The 22,500-nt window shown below is 42.0% G+C and overlaps 1 protein-coding gene across 1 annotated transcript in view; it reads right to left on the bottom strand.

The window, feature by feature from the left end:
- cntnap5l (contactin associated protein family member 5 like) overlaps positions 1-22,500 on the bottom strand; it is a 168,223-nt gene that overhangs the window by 125,217 nt on the left and 20,506 nt on the right. Inside the window, exon 2 of the mRNA XM_063211883.1 lies at positions 9,390-9,500. Coding sequence (XP_063067953.1) covers positions 9,390-9,500 — 111 coding nt within the window. The remainder of the gene's footprint in view (positions 1-9,389; positions 9,501-22,500) is intronic.

The following is a 22,500-nucleotide window of genomic DNA, read 5'->3' as shown; positions in this document are numbered from 1 at the left end:
CATTAGGCAAACAGTTTGGGGGATGCCCCCTTGCACGGGTGAGGCATACATGCAATTCCGTTGTGTGCAGTGTTCACTTGTGTGCAGTGGAGTGCTGTGTCACAATGACAATGGGAGTTAAAGTTTCCCAGTTGGGCTTTCACAGCGTCAGGACCCAACCTCAGCCCTAGGACCAACCTGCTGTGTGGCTACTGCAAACAAACGGAAAAGAGGGTGGGATGCTTTTTGAGATGTAGTACATTTATTTTATATTTAGCCTATTTTCATTTATTTTAGCAAGAAGAGTCAAGAGTTGAGTCCGGAGCTTGCTCAGCAGAAGGTGGGCTACAGGTCAGGTGCGTGACCCAGGCTGAGGGGCTAGTAAGGTTCTATCGCATTGCCTCAGGATAGGTTGAGCTAGATACGGCCCACCTGCTGAATCAAGGTTGTGTAGCTAAGGCCATAGAACTAAAAAAAGAAGGTGGGATGCTTTTTGAAATGTATGACTTTTGTTTTTTACTTTGCCTATTTTCGTTTATTTTAGAAAGAGTCAAGAGCTGGGTCCGGAACTTGCTCAGCAGAAGGTGGGCTACAGATCAGGGGTGAGTTTCTCAAAAGAGAAGTTGTTAGCCTGTTAGCAACTTCGGTAGTTGCCAATGGGAAAATGCATTGAAAACAACAAAGTAGCTAATGTAGTAAGCAACTTTGGCTTTGAGAAATTCACCCCAGGTGAGTGACCCTGGTTGAGAGGGCAATAAGGTTGCATTGCATTGCCCCAGGATAGGTTGAGCTAGGTGCGGCCCACCTGCTGAATCAAGGTTGTGTGGCTAAAGCAAAAGAACGAAAAAAAGAGAGGGTGGAGTGCTTTTTGAAATGTATTACTTTTGTTTTATACTTTGGCTATTTTCGTTTATTTTAGAAGGAGTCAAGAGCTGGGTCTGGAGCTCAGTCACATACTAAGGTGAGGGTGAGGGCATGTGAGTGACCTTGGCTGAGAGGGCATTGCCTAAGGAAAAGGCCCACCTGCTGGGTCAGGGCTATGTGGCTAGAGCAAACGAACCAAAAGATGCTTTCTGAAATGTATTATTTGTGTGTGTTTATTTTAGCAAGAGACAGTGCAAGATGGAATGTACTGAATGGAAGGTGGGTTCCATGTCCCGCATCGCCTCAGGACAGGTTCAAATAGACATGGTCCACCTGCTGGGTCAAGGCTGCGTGTCTACCGCAAACAGTCTGAAGCCTGGATTATAGGTGGGACCTCTGAACATGAATACTGAGGGTGTTTTTGTTTGTTTTTTCTTGGCCTAAGGGTGTCTATACTTTTTCTGCTTCTCAAAAAGGCCACACGCAAAAAACTGGACCTACTATCTATCTACAGGGTGCATTTTATTTCATTTTTTTCTGTAGCTGTTTATGGACAATAAAGTTACATACGGTACATGACCCTATGTAGGGTTGGGCGATATGGCAAAAATGTTGTATCACGATTTTTTAACATGAAATCTCGATTTCGATTTTTTATCACGATCTTCCATCCAAAAAATAAAAACAACAAAAAACAACTTTCATATACTTGCAATTTGTAATTTGCAGTCAATAAAAATGTTAACACACTGATGATACTCTCATAAAGTGTACAATTGGAATACAATAATGTAAAGAATGAAGTGAAGACAACTACACAAGTGAGAAAACGTCACTCTGATACTGATAATAAACATGCTCACTGCAAGACGATCTATACGATTTCTCCACTTTGGCAGATTCGAGACAATCTTTTACTCAATGTCACGATTCACGATCATGTCGCCCACCCCTAACCCTATGTCTATACCTTAACACCCATACTGTACTTTCACAACAACCGCAAAAGTTATATATTTTAAATACTTACTCTCAGCTTTGACACAATTGCCAATGAACCAGTTGACGTTTTGCAAATCGGTACACACAATGCAACTTTAATGGTAACCAAAGGGTTTCACGATTTAAGACAAGTGAATGAGCTTTGTAAACCATACTTCATTTTGCAAGTGAGAACCTGTTTTGTGATTTTTACGAGCAATTAAAAAAAAAACACCACAGTTGTGAAAAATGTTAGTGAGCGATTGAAAAATGCACAGCAATGAGTAATGAGAGCTCCCTGATTCTGGTGAGTCCTTTCCTTGGTAACTGGATGCGAGCCTTTTATAGACACTGCAGGGGCGGGTGAGATCAAAGGTTTGGCCAGCCCCTGGTGACAAGATGTGCCTCTGCCTAGACAACACACAAAATACATGTGGGTAATCCATTTCCATGCAATTTCAGCATTCTATGTATATGACATTTGTCAGGTTCTGCTTATCTACATGCTTCATGTCCCATATAGTACATAACATTGATGGTTTGGCCCATACTGTATCACAGTGTCCTCAGACAGTGCAATAGTGTACAACGTAGGATCAAAGGATTGGCCAGCATGTGCAGATGTATAATTATTAGGAATGTGAGCATGCATATGATCAGTATGCGCCAAATGTGGACTGCAGACTATTCTGGAAAGATCAATTCAATTAAAATGTGTTAAAATTAGAATAATGGGATGGAATAGTAGTAGTAGCAGCAGAACTCATCAGAAGCAGAAATATCCATAATACTCACATATCAGTATTTGCGTGCGCTGTACTTTATACGCACAGTAAAAAAAACCGTGCAGAGTTGATTTAACACTTAGCGAGTAGATGTAACATCTTCTGTACTGTGTTTGATCCCAGAGACTCTAAGCGTTGAATTAACACTGCATTTCTTTGACTGTGTATACAAGTATAAGCCTACAACTGACATTGTGTGGCGCGCATGTACAATATTCTATCATAAAATAAAAAATGTATCTAAATTTCCGTTTTACTCTTTTCTTCCGCCTTGCTGCTTCCCCAGTCATTAGCACACTTCTGTGCTTCCTTTTCCTTTGATACACCACACCACTTCACAGAACAAGGCTACTTGGATCTTCTTCTGCAATGTATTATGCATTAACTTTAAAATGAGCCGTGTTTGTGTGTATTATGCACTGGTGCGTAATGAGTGCTCATGTACATTATGTCATGCCAACGCACAAGTACACTCACTCCCCTGCACCTTGGTAGGCCTCCTTAGAAAACCACACTGGTAACACTTTGCATTATCACTATTAGCCTGTTGTAACCACTATTATATTTTTTGCCACACAGAGGTGTTAAAAGTAAAAGTATAAAGTAAATTCATGGTGAAAGTGCACCACTATGATACGTAGGACTACATGTTATGGAACGAATTCACCAAAAGTGACTAGAGAGACACCGGCGCCGGAAGTAATTATCTTTGTATGGAGGAACTGATGACAGAAGCAACAAAAGCGATGTGGGCAACAAGAGGAGACTTGAGCGACTTCAGAGACGGTTTGTAGTTGAACTTCCAATACTGCAAACATGCAACTGCAAAGGTTATGCTAATTAGCTATGATGCTTGTGCTTAATAATACTTGCATTTAAACTGTCATACTCTGTCTATTTTATCACTCGTGCTCTCGCTATATGAACACATTACCAGCGAATCTGTGTAGCTTTGGTCTCCTCTGGTGCATTTGCAGGGCTGCATCAGTTAGTCCAGTGGTTCTTAACTTGGGGTGCGGGCACCCCCTAGAGGTGCGCCAGAGATTTCAGGGGATGCACGGAATTTTGTTTGTGTTTAGAAATTCTGATTCTAAACCTCATAAGTAGGCCCAATCAAGAACAAATTAAAACATGTTTTGGACCTAATGTTAAGTCATTAAAGAATTGATTAATGTCTAAAACAAGAATTATTGTAATTATTCACTTAAAACTTTTTTTTTAGTTTTTTTGTACATATACACGTATAGACGTTTGGTTTGGGGGTGCACGGCTTGTCTTGGGCAGAGTTTAGGGGGTGCTTCAAGAAAAAAGGTTAAGAAACACTGAGTTAGTCCATAGTTTCTAATGAGGTAGCTCATCATAAGACAAATGAAGTCTACTGGTTACTCAGATTTAGTGTTGCCACATGTCCAGGTTTTTCCTGGGTTGTCCCGGTTTCATGGTCTGTCCAGGTAAATTGAATAACTGTCCCGTTTTTTTATAATTCACGTCTTCATATCACCCATTGAAATAAACACATATCATTAATATTTTGCGCTCGCATGTCAATGTGTCCCGTTTTTTTACCACTGAAATGTGGCAACCCTATTAAGATTACCTGTTTCAGATTTCATTGTTATGACTTGAAAAAACTCCCGCACACTGACCATTTAGCTGTTTTTGCTTTAATGAACAACGTTTTGGTACAAGACCCTTCATCAAACAGCGAAATGGTCAGTGTGCAGGAGTTTTTTCAAGTTGTCTGCTGAGTGACCCATGGGCCATCTCTGACGCACCTGCCAGCTGAGGTGTGCGAAAAAAATCCAAGTCTAACGTAGATTTCATTGTTATGACAATTGTATGATGAACTGGGGGAGAAATCAGACAGAGAATATTGCACATAAAAGCTGTGCTCATATCACATTAAATACTGTAAACTCCATGTTTTAAATAGACAATTAGCTGGCTGAAATATACTGGTCTTCATGACCTATGAAAATGTTTAATTGCTCATGTAATTTAATAGCAGTTGAGGCTTAAATAAAGGTTACATTCCTGTGCCTTTCGAATACTGTAAAAACGCTCACCACCACCTTCCACTTGAGTTATAGTTTGTATATTTTCTGCTTATAAAAAGAAAGAAAAGAGAATGTTTCTTTTTTTATTTCCTCTCGTGCATGCTCTAGGGGATCATGTTTCAGTCCAAACTGAGTCCTCTGAAGTGCTCAGAGGTATCTCTCTCTCTCTCTCTCTCTCTCTCTCTCTCTCTCTCTCTCTCTCTCTCTCTCTCTCTCTCTCTCTCTCTCTCTCTCTCTCTCTCTCTCTCTCTCTCTCTCTCATATGGAAAACCATTGAGCTACCCTGGAATTGGAGCAAACATTCTATTTTGATGTCCCTACAAACAAACTGTCCCTCCTGAAGGGCAGATAAATAAATGGGCTAGGTAGAATAAAGTGTGTTTTTGAAACCCAGTCCCTTCTTAAGTTGACCAGAATACTAGTGCAAGGTATTTCTGAAGCACTGGACATCTTACAGTAAAACTACATGGCAAGCGGTCTTGGCCTCGGCTCTAACACTGTACTGTTACGCCGGGGGGACTTGGGTTCGATTGTGGGCCAAGGTCATTTCCATATCCTCCCCCATCTCCCTCTCCCACTCACTTCCTATCAGCATCGCATACGGTCCTCAAAGAAGTAAAAACTAGGCAAGTGTGTTTTTTTTTATGACATATTTTTGTCAGTCGATTGGTACACACAGTAAATAGAAAGAAGAATGCAATATATAGCATCTTCCTCAAACGTAACAGATTGTGAGGTTAAACAATATGTGGTTCTGTTTCTTTTAGTGCATTTGTGTTGTGTTATGTGGTACATGGTGGTTTAGATGGACACACAACTTCCTCTTTGTCGCATGGGTAACAGATTTTTATGTGGAAACAACATGTGGTTTCTTTTTTGTGCAATTACTTTAGTGGTTCATAGCGCGTCATAGTTCATAAGGCAAATACAATTTTATTTTGACAACAAATATATAGGCCTATATGGTAGAATTTTCCTCTTGGTCATCTTTAAGGGTAAAAGATCTGGATGAGGAAACATGTAGGCCTAGTCCAGCGTTTGTTTTTTTTTCCGTTTTTTTTTTTTTGGTCTGTTTTTTTTTCAGGGGTGGGGGTGGAGCGTGAATTTGTTTTTGTGGTGAATGGTGGTGAATTTTCTGTAATATTGTCACAAAAACATTGCTTGATGATTATTTTCCTCTTGATCACTTGCAATGCTAACGTATTGTGAAAACTTGTGGTTTAGTTTCATTTTTGGATAGCATTTGTTTTGGTGGATCACGATGATAATACTGGGGAAAAACAACTTGTGGTTTAGTTTTGTTTCTTTGAATTTGTGCTGTGTTGCATGGTGGCGCATATAGTGAAAACAATTTTGTTAAAAAATGCATTGCATTTTCTCAAGGGTAACAGATTGTGAAGAAAAATATATTTTGTCAGTGCATGGTGGTACAATTTAGCTAAGAACAAAAGACACTGTATTCTGTATTCATTGTATTCTGCATCTTTAACCTTTAAGGGTAACAGATCATGTTACAGTAAAACAACATTTGGTTTAGTGTGGCTTAGTTGTTTTTCTAGTGCACACACACACACTGACTACACTTTTTTATTTCTATAATACAAATAAATATAAATATAGGCCTATATGATTTATAGCACCTCCTTCTTTGTTGAGGGTGTGAGGGGATTTCTTTTGGTGCACACAGTGAATACAATTTGGTTAGAACAATACATTGCATCTGCCCCTTGCTCACCTTTAGGGATTACATAGTCCTCCTGCGCATGTGCCCTCCAGAAAGGGAACGGCAGTAAACCCAGATAGTGTATTTAATGAATAGTCAAATTACTATGTGGAGTCAAAAGTCAGTGTAAAATGACGCTATAGTCATATTTACCCGCAACTTTCTCTTTTTTACTATGCTTGATCACCTTTAAGGATTACATGGCCCCATAGTCCTCCTGCTCATGTACCCTCCAGAGGGGGAACATCCGTCTCTGGGCAGGAGGCCTTAGCTGCTGCTGCTAATCCTTATGGGGGCATTGCCTCTCCGTAGTCTCCAAATTCACACTCGCAGGAACTTGGCAAGTGTGGATGTGGGCATGTGGCCCACAGCGTACTTTACCCATACGACACACACACAGACTAAACATCAGAGGAAAACCCCTGTAGCCGCTGTGGTACTGTCTGAGAAAAGGGATTAAATGAATTGTGACCCATGTCGCGGCGCTCAGGGTACCGAAAAAAGAACCCAGAGGACAGGCCCCAGAAAAACTTGTGTGATCTTTGGGGAGTAAACCGTGTGTGTGTGTGTGTGTGTGTGTGTGTGTGTGTGTGTGTGTGTGTGTGTGTGTGTGTGTGTGTGTGTGTGTGTGTGTGTGTGTGTGTGTGTGTGTGTGCGTGTGTGTGTTTGTGTTTTACCGGATGAAAAGAGTGTGGGAAGTAAGAAGGAAGAAAAAAAAAGCCCAAATGCCAAGATTAAATATCATCTGCACTCCAGGGAGGGAAGAGGAGATGTGTAGATTTTTTTTGCCAGCAAAACAGAAAATACATTTTGACTTGTTGTGAGTAAGGGCAGTAAGCTGGCTAGAAGAAACAGAAGCAGAAATGGGCTTCAAGGACGGTTTGGGGAGTTTGCCTGCCCTGAGCAAAAATCTTCTTGCTTCTTGTGAGCCTTGTGCGATTCTGGGGTCAGTTGGGGCCCCAAGCCAAAAATTCAAAGGAATAAACATTCGAAACAAATCACGACTACAGTAGTTTGCATCTAGTGGTTTGGGGGCCTAAGTTGGTTGCCAGCCTAACCTGGTGAAATGATACACCTCTGCCTACAATACACAAAATACAGTGCATGTGGGTAAACCATTCCCATTCAGTTTCAGCATTCTATGTACAGTAAATCATATTTTTGGAAGGGCTGCTTTCAGTATGAATGTAAATTCACACACTGGAGTACCTGGGGCCTCATTTATCATCAGTTCATAGAATTCCTTCTAAATTGTCTCCTACGAGTGAAATATAGAATGTTCACAAGAACAGAAAAATCGGGATTTATCAAACGTGCGTTGACTGCTCCTACGCACACCTCTGCAATGATAAATCCCACACCTTCCAAATCACTGTGCACATGCGCAATCGGGATAATTTACATCCCTCCCAAACACCTCTAAGTAACCATATATGATATAAAAATCCATTTAAATATGTTAATTTGAAAGCACCACCCTGTTTGGAAAAATGCAGATTGACTCGTCACATGAAGCGCTGGCGGGAAGCGCAGAAATAGAAACAATTCCGCAGCAGAAGTGGAGGTGCTACATAATAAAATAAGGAAACACACATGGACGTAAGCAGTGTCAAGTAGCACACAGTCATACTCCATTGCGATTCAAAGCAAACTGTATACGGCGAGGTCAAAATTATTTGCAATTTCATGTTTATTCCACTCGCACGCATGGTCTGAGATATTCGTAGATTTAGGCACATTTCTACGTTTAAGTACATGTTCATAACTCCTACACTTTGCTCAGGAATGATTGTACACATGCTTTACGCACAGATCTGTGCCTAAAATGCTTGATAAATCGGCCCCCAGATCAACTACTCTTCTCATTTCTTAGGGGTCTTACACACCAAGGCGGTAAAGCATCGCGGACCGGCCGCGTTTTTTACCGGCGTCGGTGAAAATACATTGAAACCTACCGGTATCTGTCCTTACACACCAACGGGCGGTAGTCGGGCGTCAGCTGCGCTGCATTTGGAAAATAGAACTCGAGCGTATTTTTCACGCCGGCGACCGGCGGTGTCTCATTCAAATGAATGGCAAAGTAGCATGCTAGCTTTAGCTGTGGGGAGGGTTTTGAACAGGACTGGCCGCGCACGCCGACGCTGTCAGTGTGAAAGGCAGAGAAAAACACGCCGGTCGAAACTAAGCAGAAAGACCGCGTTCGTCCCGTGCCGGTTCCGTTCCGCCTTGGTATGTTTTGGCCCTTATGCTTGCATATCTCAAAGCAGCAAGCAAGCAAGCAAGCAAAAGTACACAAATCATCTCAATCATTTTAGGTTATGGGTGAATGACTGAATACAGGGCAAAAAGATTTTCTCAGCCACCCACATGGACTGTCAAAGTCAGCTTGTGCCAGGTCAGTGCCCATGGCATGACTACGGTAGCCAAGTCTTGGCTAGGGGACATTTGGCTGGAAACAACTAATCTTGGCCTGAACAGGCAGCCTTTTAAGTAAAAACAACATCAAATGCATTGCTTTAAGGCGCCCCGACTTGACCCCGATTACTCCTCTGATCCACTTCCTGTTCATCCATAAAACATTACAGAAATTAGGCTGTCATAGCGGCCCCACACAATCCTGGGCCTGAGAACGGCGTAACAGGCTTCTGCCTAACTCGCAAGAAGAATTAATCGTCATTACTTTTTTCTGCTTTAAAACACTGACCTTCGATCCGAAAATCGTGATTGAAAAACAGACAACACAGACGCTCGCTCGCTCGCCTGCTTGCTCGCTCAATCTCTCACTCACTCTCTCTCTCTCACACACACACACACACGGACGCACGCGCACACACACACACACACACACACACACACACACACACACACACACACACACACACACACACACACACACACGCACGCACACACGCACATGCACACACACACCAACACACCTGAAAATAGTAAGTTGACAAAACCACAACCAGAGGAAATGAATGTTAAAATGAGTGAACATACCGTCTTTGTTTTTTAGCTTAGCGAAGGCCGGCAGGTGGTTGGTGGAGAGTCTTGAAGAGCTGTCGAAGGAGGCTGGAGGCAGTGAGTCCACCAGCGGGTCCTCACAGTAATCTGTTAAAGAGAAAGAGCATTACATTAGATTATATTCCATTAAATTACATGACATTACTACAGGGTATTGGTTACAGTCCCTGGAGCAATGTGGGTATAGGTGCCTTGCTCAATGACACTTCAGCCATGGAGGGAGTTAGTGACTGGAACGGGTGGGGATTGAACCTGCAAACCTGTGATGCACAGTCCAACTCCTTAAGAATTACACCATGGCTGCCACCCGAGCAGCAGATAACGTGAGCGTTGAATGGCCATACAGGGCAAAACATAGCAGCTTTTAATTAAATGTACTTTGTAGTCTTTTATGCAGTGATTCCACTAGATGGTCCTAACAGTGATCTGTTAAAGAGCCAGGACCAGCAGATATCATGAGCATTGAAGATTCATACATGAGGGAAACACCACAGGTATTAACATAGTCTCTTTGTGCAGATGGGCCCGTCTTTGCTGAAAAGCCTCAAATGCATCATAACAACATTGCTACAGTATAACATAACAGAGAGCGGTAAGTAACAGATTAAGACATGATCATTATTATTATTAACGTTGGTCATTTGATCATCACAAGTTACAAATGCTATAGACAAGTAGACTATACATTTGTCTTATCACTAGTGCATTCTGTTATAATAGCCTAGTTATAAATGATCTCAAGTAATTTCTGAACCCTATTGCACTTCGAAAATCAAAAATGTCCCAATATAGAAGTATTAAGATTTAAAAAAAGCCATTCAAATTCAAATGAAAAGAAGCACTGTTACAGTATTGTCATATTAAAGTTGCTGCAGTTATAAAAATAAAAATATAAAATGTTCTAATCCCAGTTTATTAAGTCACTTTCATTGTGCCTGCTGTACAATTACATGGCATGGCAAAAAAAAGCACCCATGACTAGAATACTCACTGAAAAAAGAAAAGTATAATTAAAAAAAGATGTTCTTAGAGAACATTCATATCCTACATTAGGAACTGAAGAGTCGCCAAGAACACAACGCACTCAATTATAGATAGGCATGCAGGGTGGGCCAAAAAATGCCGGTTGCATTTAAAATGCTCATGATTTTTTATCACAAATTATAAAAATTGCAGTGAGTACTGAATGCCTTTGGGACACTGGCATTCGGCACACGCTACAAAAGGCATCTTTTAGTGTAATCACTTGGGGAAGTATTTTTTACACTTCAAGGATCATCATTTCATAATAAATAGTTAACCTGAACTAGGTTTTCATGCCAAAATCATGACATTTCAAAACGTTTTGAATGAACTAATAAAATGGAACTCCTCCTAATGTAAGCTTTACCAAAACAACATTTATCACACACATCATATTTCTAGTCATTTAAAATATCCACCATTTGCACAGTATTACCAGAGAGAGTAGAGAGAGAGGTTCCATTGGCCCATTGTTTCCTGGTTCTATTGTGGCCCCCCTTAGGCAGACCTAGGCAGACCTAAGGACTGTTCTATTCATTGTAGGAGCATTATGACACGCCCCTTTAGGCAGACCGGAACCTGGTCGCGTTAGGTGCCCATAGAAACCTATTATGTTGGCATATCTCTATAGAATATCTCTGGTATTACAGTACAGAACAGGCCTTTTTTGAAGGGTTTGCACGTAACATTCTGTAGGTCTGTGGACAGTATTTATTATTTCAACAATTATAACAGCTCCTGCAAGGACACGGTTGAACTTGACACATGTTTCTCTTTCAATATTTTTAATTCTTTTAGCTTTTTTCTTTATCTAAAGTCTCTCATCTGTCGTTTCCTCACAACAACATCCCTGACTAGTATGAACCCTGGCTTTCTTAAGTGCCACTCCAAATGCTTGTCCTCGAACAGTTTTAGTCAGAGAAGCATATAATAACTTCATAACTTGAATTCATTGCACCATCCATTCTTCCTCTTTTTTTCCCTTGACATTCTTGCCTCCACCAACCACCTTACAAGTACAGTAGGCTTAGCTGCCTGGTGCCACCGGCCACAAGGCAACAGAACTGACTGTACTGTACGTATCTCACCCCCTGCCTTTGTTCCTCATCCCTGTGCTGAGATCCTTGTCCTCAGAGAGGCCACTTTATGACGGAAGGAAGAATCCAGCCTCACACAAACAGCAATATCCCCCGACCAATTTCATTTTCTGCAACGCAAGGGGAAGCAAGCCCCAGACGCACACACATGGATAATGCCTTTATTGAGGAATGGATGACTGGATGGATAATGTCTTTATGGGGGGGAATATGATTTATATAACACTTACTGTGAATCATATCTACCATTATCTTTTTCCACTTTCAATATATGTCTGTACGAGTTGAATTACTTTCTCAACACGCTAGTTTAGATCAGCCGAAATTGCATTTGGGCACGTTCTGTTGCCATCTCACTTTTCCCTTTATTGTTCTCCATCATCTCGGCATAGCAGGACAGCGGCCCTTCCATTTAGAATGACAATGGAATGTTATGCTGCCATGGAAACCACTCCAGAACCAATCTGACTAATACGAAATACTGTCAAGCACATCCCTTGGGCTGCTCTGGGAAACCACTACTGTACATGCATGTGTTTTGAAGCTGGGGCAATTTGATGATTCTTCACAACATGAGTGAGTCAGGCACCTTACTGTGCTTACATTTAGATACATATCATTCTGACATTTATCATATACTGAAAACATTTCAGTATAAGTCTCCTCTCTCTACCTTTACCTGAAATAGATGTGCGCTCTGAAGCTGGCAAATCTGCCATCTGTCTGGCTGGCTGGCACCTTATCTCTGTGGTTCCCAAACGGGGGGGTCAGGACCCCTATTGGGAGGCTGTGGAGGTACTGCAGGGGGGTTGCAAAGGGAAGGGACTATTGGCATGAAACCTATATGCTTTCATATAATATAGTAACTAGAATTCCTAGCAATGATAATAGTCACTTGTATGGTTAATAATTCAAATCACTCATCTTGTGATTTTCATGTTAAATTTCAACAATAATGAAGGGTAAAAAATGTTTGTCATTTGGAATATGGTACAGTAAGTGGGGCGAGGTTCACAGAAAAGTCCAAAAGGGGGTCTGAGCAAGAAAAAAGTTTGGGAAACATTGCCTTATCTCGTAGCATAGCTGGCTTCACAGGCATAGCAGCTGTCTATCCATCTTGCCCTTCTATGATGACATCACTCAGCTCACCGCTCTTGACTTCATTCCTCTGCTGTCACTCACAAACATTCACATCTCAATTCCTGATCTCCTTTTGACCTCTACCTGCTTGCTTACTGTTCAAGAGAGCATAGGCATGCACAGATAGGGAGGAGGTGGTGCTAAAGCACCTGCTCCTTTGCTCTACTGAACAAAAGTTTGTTTTGTCACAATGTACTGGTCCATGTTGACATGATAATCTACGGATGCTTCAAGATGGAAAGCATGTGATGATAATTCCCAATATAGCCTGTATAGCATAGTAAGGTAGATGGAACTTCTACATGCCCCCACCCCCCACCTTAAGCACCTGACCCCAAAATATTCCGTGCACGCCACTACAAAAGCAGGTGAGCAAAGTTGGCAAGAAAAAGAATGAACACATTTTCAGTAGGTTATGCTCTCTTGACCTGTTGCACTGACCTACTGAGTCCATTTTTATGCCCCTCTTCACAGCTATAAACACACTTGTTTAATTAACGCACAAAGACATTTCTGAAGCGTTATCTAATAATAGTCATTGTAGAATTTAACTCTGGAGCCATCTGAAATGATTTCATACCCAAAGTTCAAATGTAGGCCTAGTGTACAATAATATGTAGGCCTATGCACGAGTGAACAATTGCAGTACTGTATAGATTATGATTCATTTCAGCAATTTGCAACCATCTGTGTTTTAGCAATCAACACAACTGAACTCTGCAGTTCAGCGAAAACATGTTTTCTCAAACTGTTCACTTCTTTTTGATGAACCAGAATACACCAGGCTCCCTTAATGCTGTATCCCACAAGAATCAAGCTATACCACTGGACCACCAATACCAATAGATTCATCTTTTGCGGATAACCACAAATCTTGTATTTCTCCTCCAATGTCTGTTTGTTCTTGAAACCTTACTCCCTAGTTACAGCAGGGCACAAAAATCTAAATTTCCAACGACCTAAGCTTTCTTAGATTGTGTAGTATTTGTCTTGCTTAGCTTCCTGGCTGCCACAACGGTTTGAGTCACACTCAACCATGACGACTTCAAGTAGACAATCCATGTTATGTCTCAAAGTGTGAAACGTGTTACAGTACATATACATATAATGCAGTGGGTAAAAAGTGCAAACCATCAGTAAATGTTGCGTAACTGCTTCTGGATAATGTGCATATGTGCTTGGATGTGCATAAATGTGTTGCCTTTAAATTACTATTTAATCTCTTTTTAAAATGGCATGGCATTAGACTTAATGGCAATTTGATGTCTCCCCGGCTTTCTAAATAACTAAATGACTCTCTTAATAGTACACAAAACTCCCAGCAAATGACAGAAGAAGCTTAAAAATTATCCTCATTCCTTCTAATGGAAATGTGTAAGAAGCCCCTACACCAACTGTCACAACGTTCTTTGAAGGCCTGACAAAAAAATACAAGGAATAAAAGTCTGTGTGTGCACACAAGGAATTACACACGCATCTGTTGTCTCATCTCAGTCAGTGTTTTTTTTCCTTTTCTTATTTGACTTTATGGGTGGGGGGAGATCAAAATCTAAAATCCTGTGGAACTCCAAAGGGATGATAGTCTTTGGGGGTTGCTTGAGACATGTGGCTGTGGTTGGGTCAGTGACACTCAAAAGATTTCATCTGGCCGGGGGGATCCGCCCTCGGCTAACATTGGCTAAGCCTTCGCTGATTGCGCATGGGGGGAGGGAATGAAACCCACCCAGCGTTCTTTCACAAAGTCTTTGTTCTGGGTCAGAAGAAAGCGAATGAGAGTGTGGAAGCCAATTACCCTTCCTGTAGACCTTCTTCAGACTAACCTCGGAGAATCAACCTGCAGCCTGACCTCTGAAAAGTTTCTTTTTTTCATTTAGGAGTAAAACCTAAAAGGGTTATTTCTGCTCATGGCTGGCTGTGGCAATAAGGAGACAGAAGTCATGGAAAAGAAAAACAAAGACACTCAAACAAAGAAGTAGCAAGGAAATAGAAACAGAACAGAACAGTGCAAGGTGTAGGAGCGAGGCGGAGCGAGGCACTATCAAGGAAGACTACTGTAGAAACACTTTGATGAGCTCACACATTGTTTGTGTTTTTGTGAGTGCGTTTTTTCCTCGAGAGCTACGTGGAACACTGTTATCACAGTTCAATCACCGTTGATGAAACAGGGAGCGTTGTGTTACAGAACGGCACTGTAGGTGGGTTGTTCCTGTCTTTAATTGGGATGTGATAACAGGCAGCCTGTACGTAGGGGTTTGCGTCAATACCCAACACAGGCCTCCTGTGCTAATTGGGTGTTACTCAGGGCTCGAGTTGTGAGGGGATGAGGGGGGATACATTACCATCCCCCCTACAATGAAAATTGACAAAAATCATCCCCCCTCAATGAAAATGGTCAAAAATCATCCCCCCTCAATGGAAATGGTCAAAAATCATCCCCCTCTAAAACCATTGATCTATATTCATTCATAGGCTATACATTCACATATTGCGTTAAAATTGTACTTTTAACAACATTTTCAAAATGTTCATGGGGAAGAAATCCCCAAACCCCCAATAATCAGAATACATCTCTGACCATCCCCCCTGGCTTGATTTTACAACTCGACCACTGGTGTTACTGAAAAGGTGGTGAAATCACGAAGCGGAGAAAAAACATAGGCTGTGAAACGCAGGTACAAAGATATGGAGCATTGCAACAGTGTTAACGTAGCTCATTTTTTCCCCTCTCCCTTCCCTTCCTCCCCCCCTCTGATTCGCAGCACTGTATGTTGTCAGCACACTGATGATGGACACAGCGCCTGAGCCTGACCGTGCTTTCCGCGATCATCTCTTCCTGTACGTCAAACAAAATGTTCTCTGGGCAATTTGCACATTTAACCAGGGAACAAAACAACAGCAGCTGCAAAATTCGGGATCCATTAGGCCTGTCCAGGGAGCACTTTAAAGCCTACTTGATCTTTCTGTGGTGTAAGCACTTTACAGCGCGCACACTTTACAGGGTCAGACACAAATATTGCCTTTTTTTTGTTGTTGTTGTTGAGCAAATGCAGAAACATTTTGTCCGACAAAAGCTCATTTAGGTAGGTCTGAATTAAATTTATTTTCAAAAGACGCTGAAACATCAGCCATTCCTCGGGGGACTCGTAAACCTACTTTTGCAGGGAAAGGCCTCATGTAGTAGACCCTCAGACATTGGTTATACATTTCTTAACACCCAGTGCACTGAGTAGAGACAAGGCCCTTAAGCTTTTCCAGACTCAGTAACATAGAAGAAGAGGTATTATACATCACCCTGCTGAACGGATGATAAACTGCCGACGTCGCACAGCACATACTGTAACAGAGCTTGTAGAATTTCTAGCAGCACCATTAAAAAAATAACTATTCTAAAACATGCTGCCTATTGAGTAATAAATTATACACCCCCACTCACTCTAACCAGATATATACTGATGAACAAATTCGACTGTGAATCCAACTGTGCATAAATCCAGCAAATCATCTCCAGTTGAGGTAAAACTGTAGGGGGAAAAAAAAGTTAAGTCATTCTACCAACTGTGATCAGGGCCGCTGGCAGCTTTTGCAGGGCCCGGGACAGCCATCTGAACAGTTCCCCTAATCCATACTTATACAATGTAATGTGGACCCAATTCTGGGCCCACCTCTTCCCGGGCCCGGGGACAACTGATCCCTTTGCCGCAAGGCCCCCCTGTCAACTTTTCGGGTCTGTGAACCCCATTTTATCTGGAACGCAAAATTTGTACATGCTGCAGGACTGAACTTTGTAAGACACCCCTCCATTGGATGACCGTCTGTGGGTCACGATGGGGGAAAAAATTGTGCTGAGTTTGTCTGGTAAATATACAGATTGGGCATGTTTTGAAAATCACAGAGGAAATGCAGGGCCTTGGTGCAAGTACTGCATGCATGCCAAATTGTGCAGTTAGGGAAGCTGACATGCAGGAGGGGCAAAGGGGACCACTGCCCCGGGCCCAGGGAGAGAGAATACCTGGGTCCTCATTACAGTGTGTTTATTGAGTAGGGGGCCCATTTCAGATGACTTTGTCCCGGGCCCAGCCAAAGTGGTCAGCGGCCTTGCAAATAGCGCAGTATAGGATACGCCTCAGTCGACGATGGAGCCTACAGCAACATGACTAAAGTACTGTACAAGGGGGGAATTTCATCAGCTCTTGCTCATCCCTCCATCTCACCAGCTCCCTCCCTCCTTTCCTCCTTTCCTCCCTCCATCCCTTCCTCCCTGTGAACTCAGCCAATCTTCTACAGAGGTCACGGAAGTGGCTTAAACATGGAGGACAGCATATTGCGACAGCCTTATTCTTAGAAGCTGAACGAATGCAATAAAAGAGAGAAAAGAAGCTGGGACAGATGCAGAGTGGAAGAGAAGATAGAATGTGTGTGTGTGTGTGTGTGTGTGTGTGTGTGTGTGTGTGTGTGTCTCTGTGTGTGTGTGTGTGTGTGTGTGTGTGTGTGTGTGTGTGTGTGTGTGTGTGTGTGTGTGTGTGTGTGTGTGTGCGTGTGTGTGTGTGTGTGTGTGTGTGTTTCAGTGTGCATGAGACCGGAGAATACATAGTAAATGTGTGTATGTGAGTAAGAGGACATGCAAGTTCATGTGTGGGGAAGGGGATGGAATGGGCAGCAGAGAGAGAGAGAGAGAGAGAGAGAGAGAGAGAGAGAGAGAGAGAGAGAGAGATAAACTGAGCATGACTAAGTGGATGGAAATGGCTAGTTTTTCATTTTACGGAAAGTCAATGCAAAGTATAACGCAAGGGCCACTTGGTGTTTTCTCCAAACTCTCAGAAGAGCCCATGACCGTCCGAGGTACCATCCTGGGTCCTTTCAGCACTAAAAGTGCATAGGATTGTGAGTGCTTTTCTATCATTGTGCAACCAAAAGTCAGCTATTTTCAGCTCTCGAATGGAATCAACAGACCTTCTAAAGTGCCACAAGGCCCTTATGCCCACCACACTGTGCACTCATCAGATGCATTTCTGTTATTTCCTGACAAATATTAAGAGGACAGAGTAGTGTAAAAACAACATATTGCTCCATTTTGAAGACGGGCTTTTAGTGGTTTTGCAGAAAGACTACTTGAAGTAGTAAAAAATTTAAAGCATTCGTACTGGGCTTTCAAACAACTGAACTCTGCAGAAAAAAAATAGATTCTTTTTCTCTTGGCTATCTAACATGTATGAGGTGCATAGTTAAAAATTAACGCAGACATGTTTTTTTGTATACTCTGTCAAATAAATCTAGACAAAAGGCCAGAAAAAATATGTCACCTGACTCCAAGACAAAGATTAACGAGCCAATATTAAATACAATATACAGTAAAATTTGTATTTTGTCTGGACCGTCTGTCTGGAACATTGGCTTACTGGATGAAGAGTTCATTTAGATGTAGTGGGCACTTCAAGGGCACTTCAATACAGTACACAGTTATGTAATATGCAGTGTTGATTGAACACTTTGAAAGTCAATTTTACATCTTCTAGATTGTATTCGATCCCACGGTGCTCAACGAACACTGCATTTTGACTGAGTGCTGCTGGCAGTTCATGCTGTCTGCTCGAAATCAACTGTAGGCTGAAAAATGTTTCACTTTCTTTAACTGGATATTTCTAAGGGAAGTTATCATGGGGCAAGTCTTTGCAAGTCATGAGATTCAAGTTCACGTCCAAGTTGAGTCTTTTGATGTTCAAGTCGAGTCCAAGTCAAGTCACAAATCTTTAGACATTTGGTCAAGTCGAGTCGGAAGTGTGGTTACATTTTTGATTCTTATATGATTCTTATGTAGATTCTTATTATTACCTTCGCCAGAAGGTTATGTTTTGGCCGCTGTGTATTTATTTATTTATTATTTATTTGTGAATATGTTTGTTTGTTTGTTTGTTTGTACTTCGTATAACTCAGTCAGAACTGAGCCGATTTTTATGAAATTTGGTGGGATGATTGGTCATGACCCAAGGAACAATCGATTAGTTTTTGGGAGTGATTGGGTCAAAGGTCAAAGGTCAAGGTCAAAATGTTTGTTTGTACTTCGTATAACTCAGACAGAACTGAGCCAATTTTTATCAAATTTAGTGGGATGATTGGTCATGACCCAAGGAACAAGCAATTAGTTTTTGGGAGTGATTGGGTCAAAGGTCAAAGGTCAAGGTCACGAAAAGTTCAAAAACGCAAATTGAGCCGATTTTTATGAAATTTAGTGGGATGATTGGTCATGACCCAAGGAACAATCGATTACTTTTTGGGAGTGATTGGGTCCAAGGTCAAAGGTCAAGGTCAAGGTCACGAAAAGGTCAAAAACGTACATTAAGCCGATTTTTATGGAATTTAGTGGGATGATTGGTCATGACCCAAGGAACAATCGATTACTTTTTGGGAGTGATTGGGTCAAAGGTCAAGGTCACGAAAAGGTCAAAAACGTAAATTCAGCCGATTTTTATGCAATTTACTGGGATGATTGGTCATGACCCAAGGAACAATCGATTACTTTTTGGGAGTGATTGGGTCAAAGGTCAAGGTCACGAAAAGGTCAAAAACGTTTTTCTTTGCCAAGCACTATATGCCAGAACAACGTGTGCATGCGGAATTACATAAGAGGTCAAGACTGGGCCAAAAATGTAATATTACGATATTCCGGTCAGATTTAAATGAAACTAACACCAACATTTGGAGAATGTTATGCCCCACACTCTCAGGGCTGTACATTAAGACCAATTGGTCGCATATTGAGCCTAAAATTTTAACTGTGCGAGAAAGAAAAATAAAACGGGCGCACCTGTACGAGTATGCATTTCAACCCTTTAATTCGCATTTTGCTCCTGAGTTCGAGTACGTGATTGTGAGAGCTGCTCATTTTTTCCACAGCCTATCTGATAGACAGCATCAAACTCCATTGGGAACGCACTTCAAAAAAGACGGTCAATGTTGCTTGAATTCTGTGTTGGCTAAGATTGAGCCATCTCTGCTCCCGTAGCTCAGAAAAAACCCCAGAATCGCTTCGCACAGATCCCTGGTGGCAACAGTTACAAGGCGCGCATGCCTCATCTCTCAGTCGGATGTTCTGTGCCAACACTTATACAGCTTTTCGAAATGGACTGCTGTTTAAAACGTTCAAATGCGGGAGTTTGCATTGCTAACAGGAAACCTCTTGAATCCGATAGTGAAATAGACACTCGGTTTGCTAGCTCATGTGGTTTAAAAGACGGTGTTGTTTGAGCTGATATGGCGTTTCCCAAACCGCTGTCATCGCAATGACTTCGCAAAAAAATGCAATCGCAATCAAAGTAATCAAGTCAAAATATAGTCCAAGGAGCATTCACAAGTAGTGTGCAGTGCGCCCAAATTTAAAGTCTAGTTGGTCCAGTAGGCCCTAGCTACCGGTGCTGTAGGCTATTAAAAAGAGCAGCCAACACAGTGAGAAATTTTTTCTGCTCCCAGTTTCATTTCACACCGTTCCAACCCATGCGTTTGAGGAAACAAAAACTAGGCTATAATAAAGCCCGTTAGATTAACGTGTTGTAGGCTATGTTTAAGATTTAGTCAATCTTGTTCAGTAAGCTTGTGATTTACATGTTTTTAATCACGAAGTTATAGCCTAATAATAATAATAACAATAATAATAATAATAGGCCTAATAATAGTAATAGTAATGGGAACTGTGATTTATGGCATATAGCAGTGGTTCCCAACACGTTTTGCACTGGGACCATTTTATCCTGAACTTTTGGGGACCCCATTTTTTTCACAACCAAAACCATGACTGAGCAAACTTGCTGGCTATTAAAAAAAGAAAAACAATGGATATTTCTGACAGTATAAGACTACAATAGCTATGGATTGTTAATTAGTGATATTTATTGGTATTTTTTTTAAATTTCACACCTAGACATTTCAGGGGAGCCCATTGGAATTCCAGGTGACCCCATACCCCAGTGTTGGAAAAAAACATGTGACATATAGCCTAGGCCATTGTGCATGAAGATGAAGAAACAAGCAATGGTGCAATAAGCACAGTATTTTACATACAACTCCCCCCCCCCCCCCCCGCCCCCCGTGCTCCTAAATTTTTTCAGTTAGGAGCACCTGTGCTCCTAGTGAAAAAGCTTAACGTACAGCCCTGACTCTGAAGATGGCCAGAAAAAAATAAGTGGCGTAGGCGAAGGTTTGCGCTCTACCGAGTGCCCATTCTAGTATGTACATGTATATGTAGGAATATAGATGTATGTGTATATTGTATGTCACTCCACTTTTGGCTTGTTAGATTAATGTAAAATAGCCATGAACCAGGACAGAGAGGAGACTGACTCAGCTGAGGTGTGATTGGGCTGATTAGCATATGTGAAAGCTCTGCCCTGGCTGGGCCACAGCTAAGCCTGGGGTTGGGTGTTTTGCCTATAAAGGGGAATGATCCTACCTGAAGAGCTAGGCCTGGTAGAGGGGGACAAGTGAGAGTGATGTAGACCTCAATTTGGAGCGGTAATAAAAATAATCTGCAGAAAACTCATCGGATCAAAAGTGCCTGTCTGACATTTATGAAACCCACAGAACTCATCAAATTGACAACTCGAGTCAGACTCGAGTCCAAGTCACATGACTCGATTCCACAACTCTGCTGAGTACAGTATGCGGAAGGCTGGCAGTGGCTTTTTTTCCTTTTTGATCTGAACCTTTAAATCTCTTAAGGGCTAAACGGAACTGTGTTGGCCTTTTAGCCGGTGGCAGCTAAGCGTTGCACGCCTCCGCGACCTGCCAGTCAAGAGCCTGTTTGTCCGAGAGTGTAATTAGTCTACATCCCACATCCATGCACACACACTCAGTCCCCGCTCACACATTTCAGTGCAAGGACAGATACACACACATGCAAGCCTCAGCAGGGACACACCTGCAAAGATACAGAAACACACGCACACACACTGCACAAAGACAAACACTCATGATCAGAGATGAATTCCCAAGCCAACACATACACTCACTCACTCAATAGAGTGAGTTCAGCTGGTCAGTATAGACCAGGGTTGGTCTGGGGGAGAAATAGGGCCCGGGCACTTTTAGCTTAAAGGGGCCTCCTCATAATTAGTGGCGCAGAAATGACTCACTGGTGGGTCCTCCACCCTAGTGGGCCCCTATTTTCAGAAATGAAATGTAATAATAAAAAAAAAAAAAATATATATATATATTTTTTTTTACATTTCTGAAAATAGGGGCCCACAGGGGTGTGGGGCCCACTGGAAAATGCCCGCTATGCCATTTGGCCAGTCCAGCCCTGGTATAGACTACAAGGCAACTGTGGAACAGAAGGACTTCCCACGGCCTCAGTCTCTCCATCCATTACACATAATGCAGGGCTGTCAAACTCAAATCCACAGTGGGCCAAAACCAAATCTGGGACAAAGTCGCGGGCCGAACTCATTGTGCTTGCACGCATGTACATGTAATACTCAAAGGCAAATTTCACAAACACTCATTGTATTCACTTCCCATCGTATCTATATGGAGTAGACCAGGGGTCCCCAACCTTTCCGGGTCTGAGGGCTACTGAGGGCTACTCGAGTGCTACCAAGGGCTACTCGAGAGCTACTTGTTTGTTCAAAATCCTCGACTGATGTCTTGACATAATTCCCAAATCACACCATGATTGAATGATAATTTGCTTATAGGTTAGAAAGAAATAATCTCATATTTAAACTAAGAAAAACATTAACTGTGACTAAAATCTGGTAGTCGTCACTGTTTAATAGCATCCTTGGTGGGCACCTCAGAAGCTCCTGGAGGGCTACCTGGCGCATGCGGGCACCACGTTG

Source organism: Engraulis encrasicolus, chromosome 12 (genome assembly GCF_034702125.1).
Source record: "Engraulis encrasicolus isolate BLACKSEA-1 chromosome 12, IST_EnEncr_1.0, whole genome shotgun sequence".
NCBI lineage: Eukaryota > Metazoa > Chordata > Actinopteri > Clupeiformes > Engraulidae > Engraulis > Engraulis encrasicolus.
This window is presented reverse-complemented; position numbering and strand designations above follow the sequence as displayed.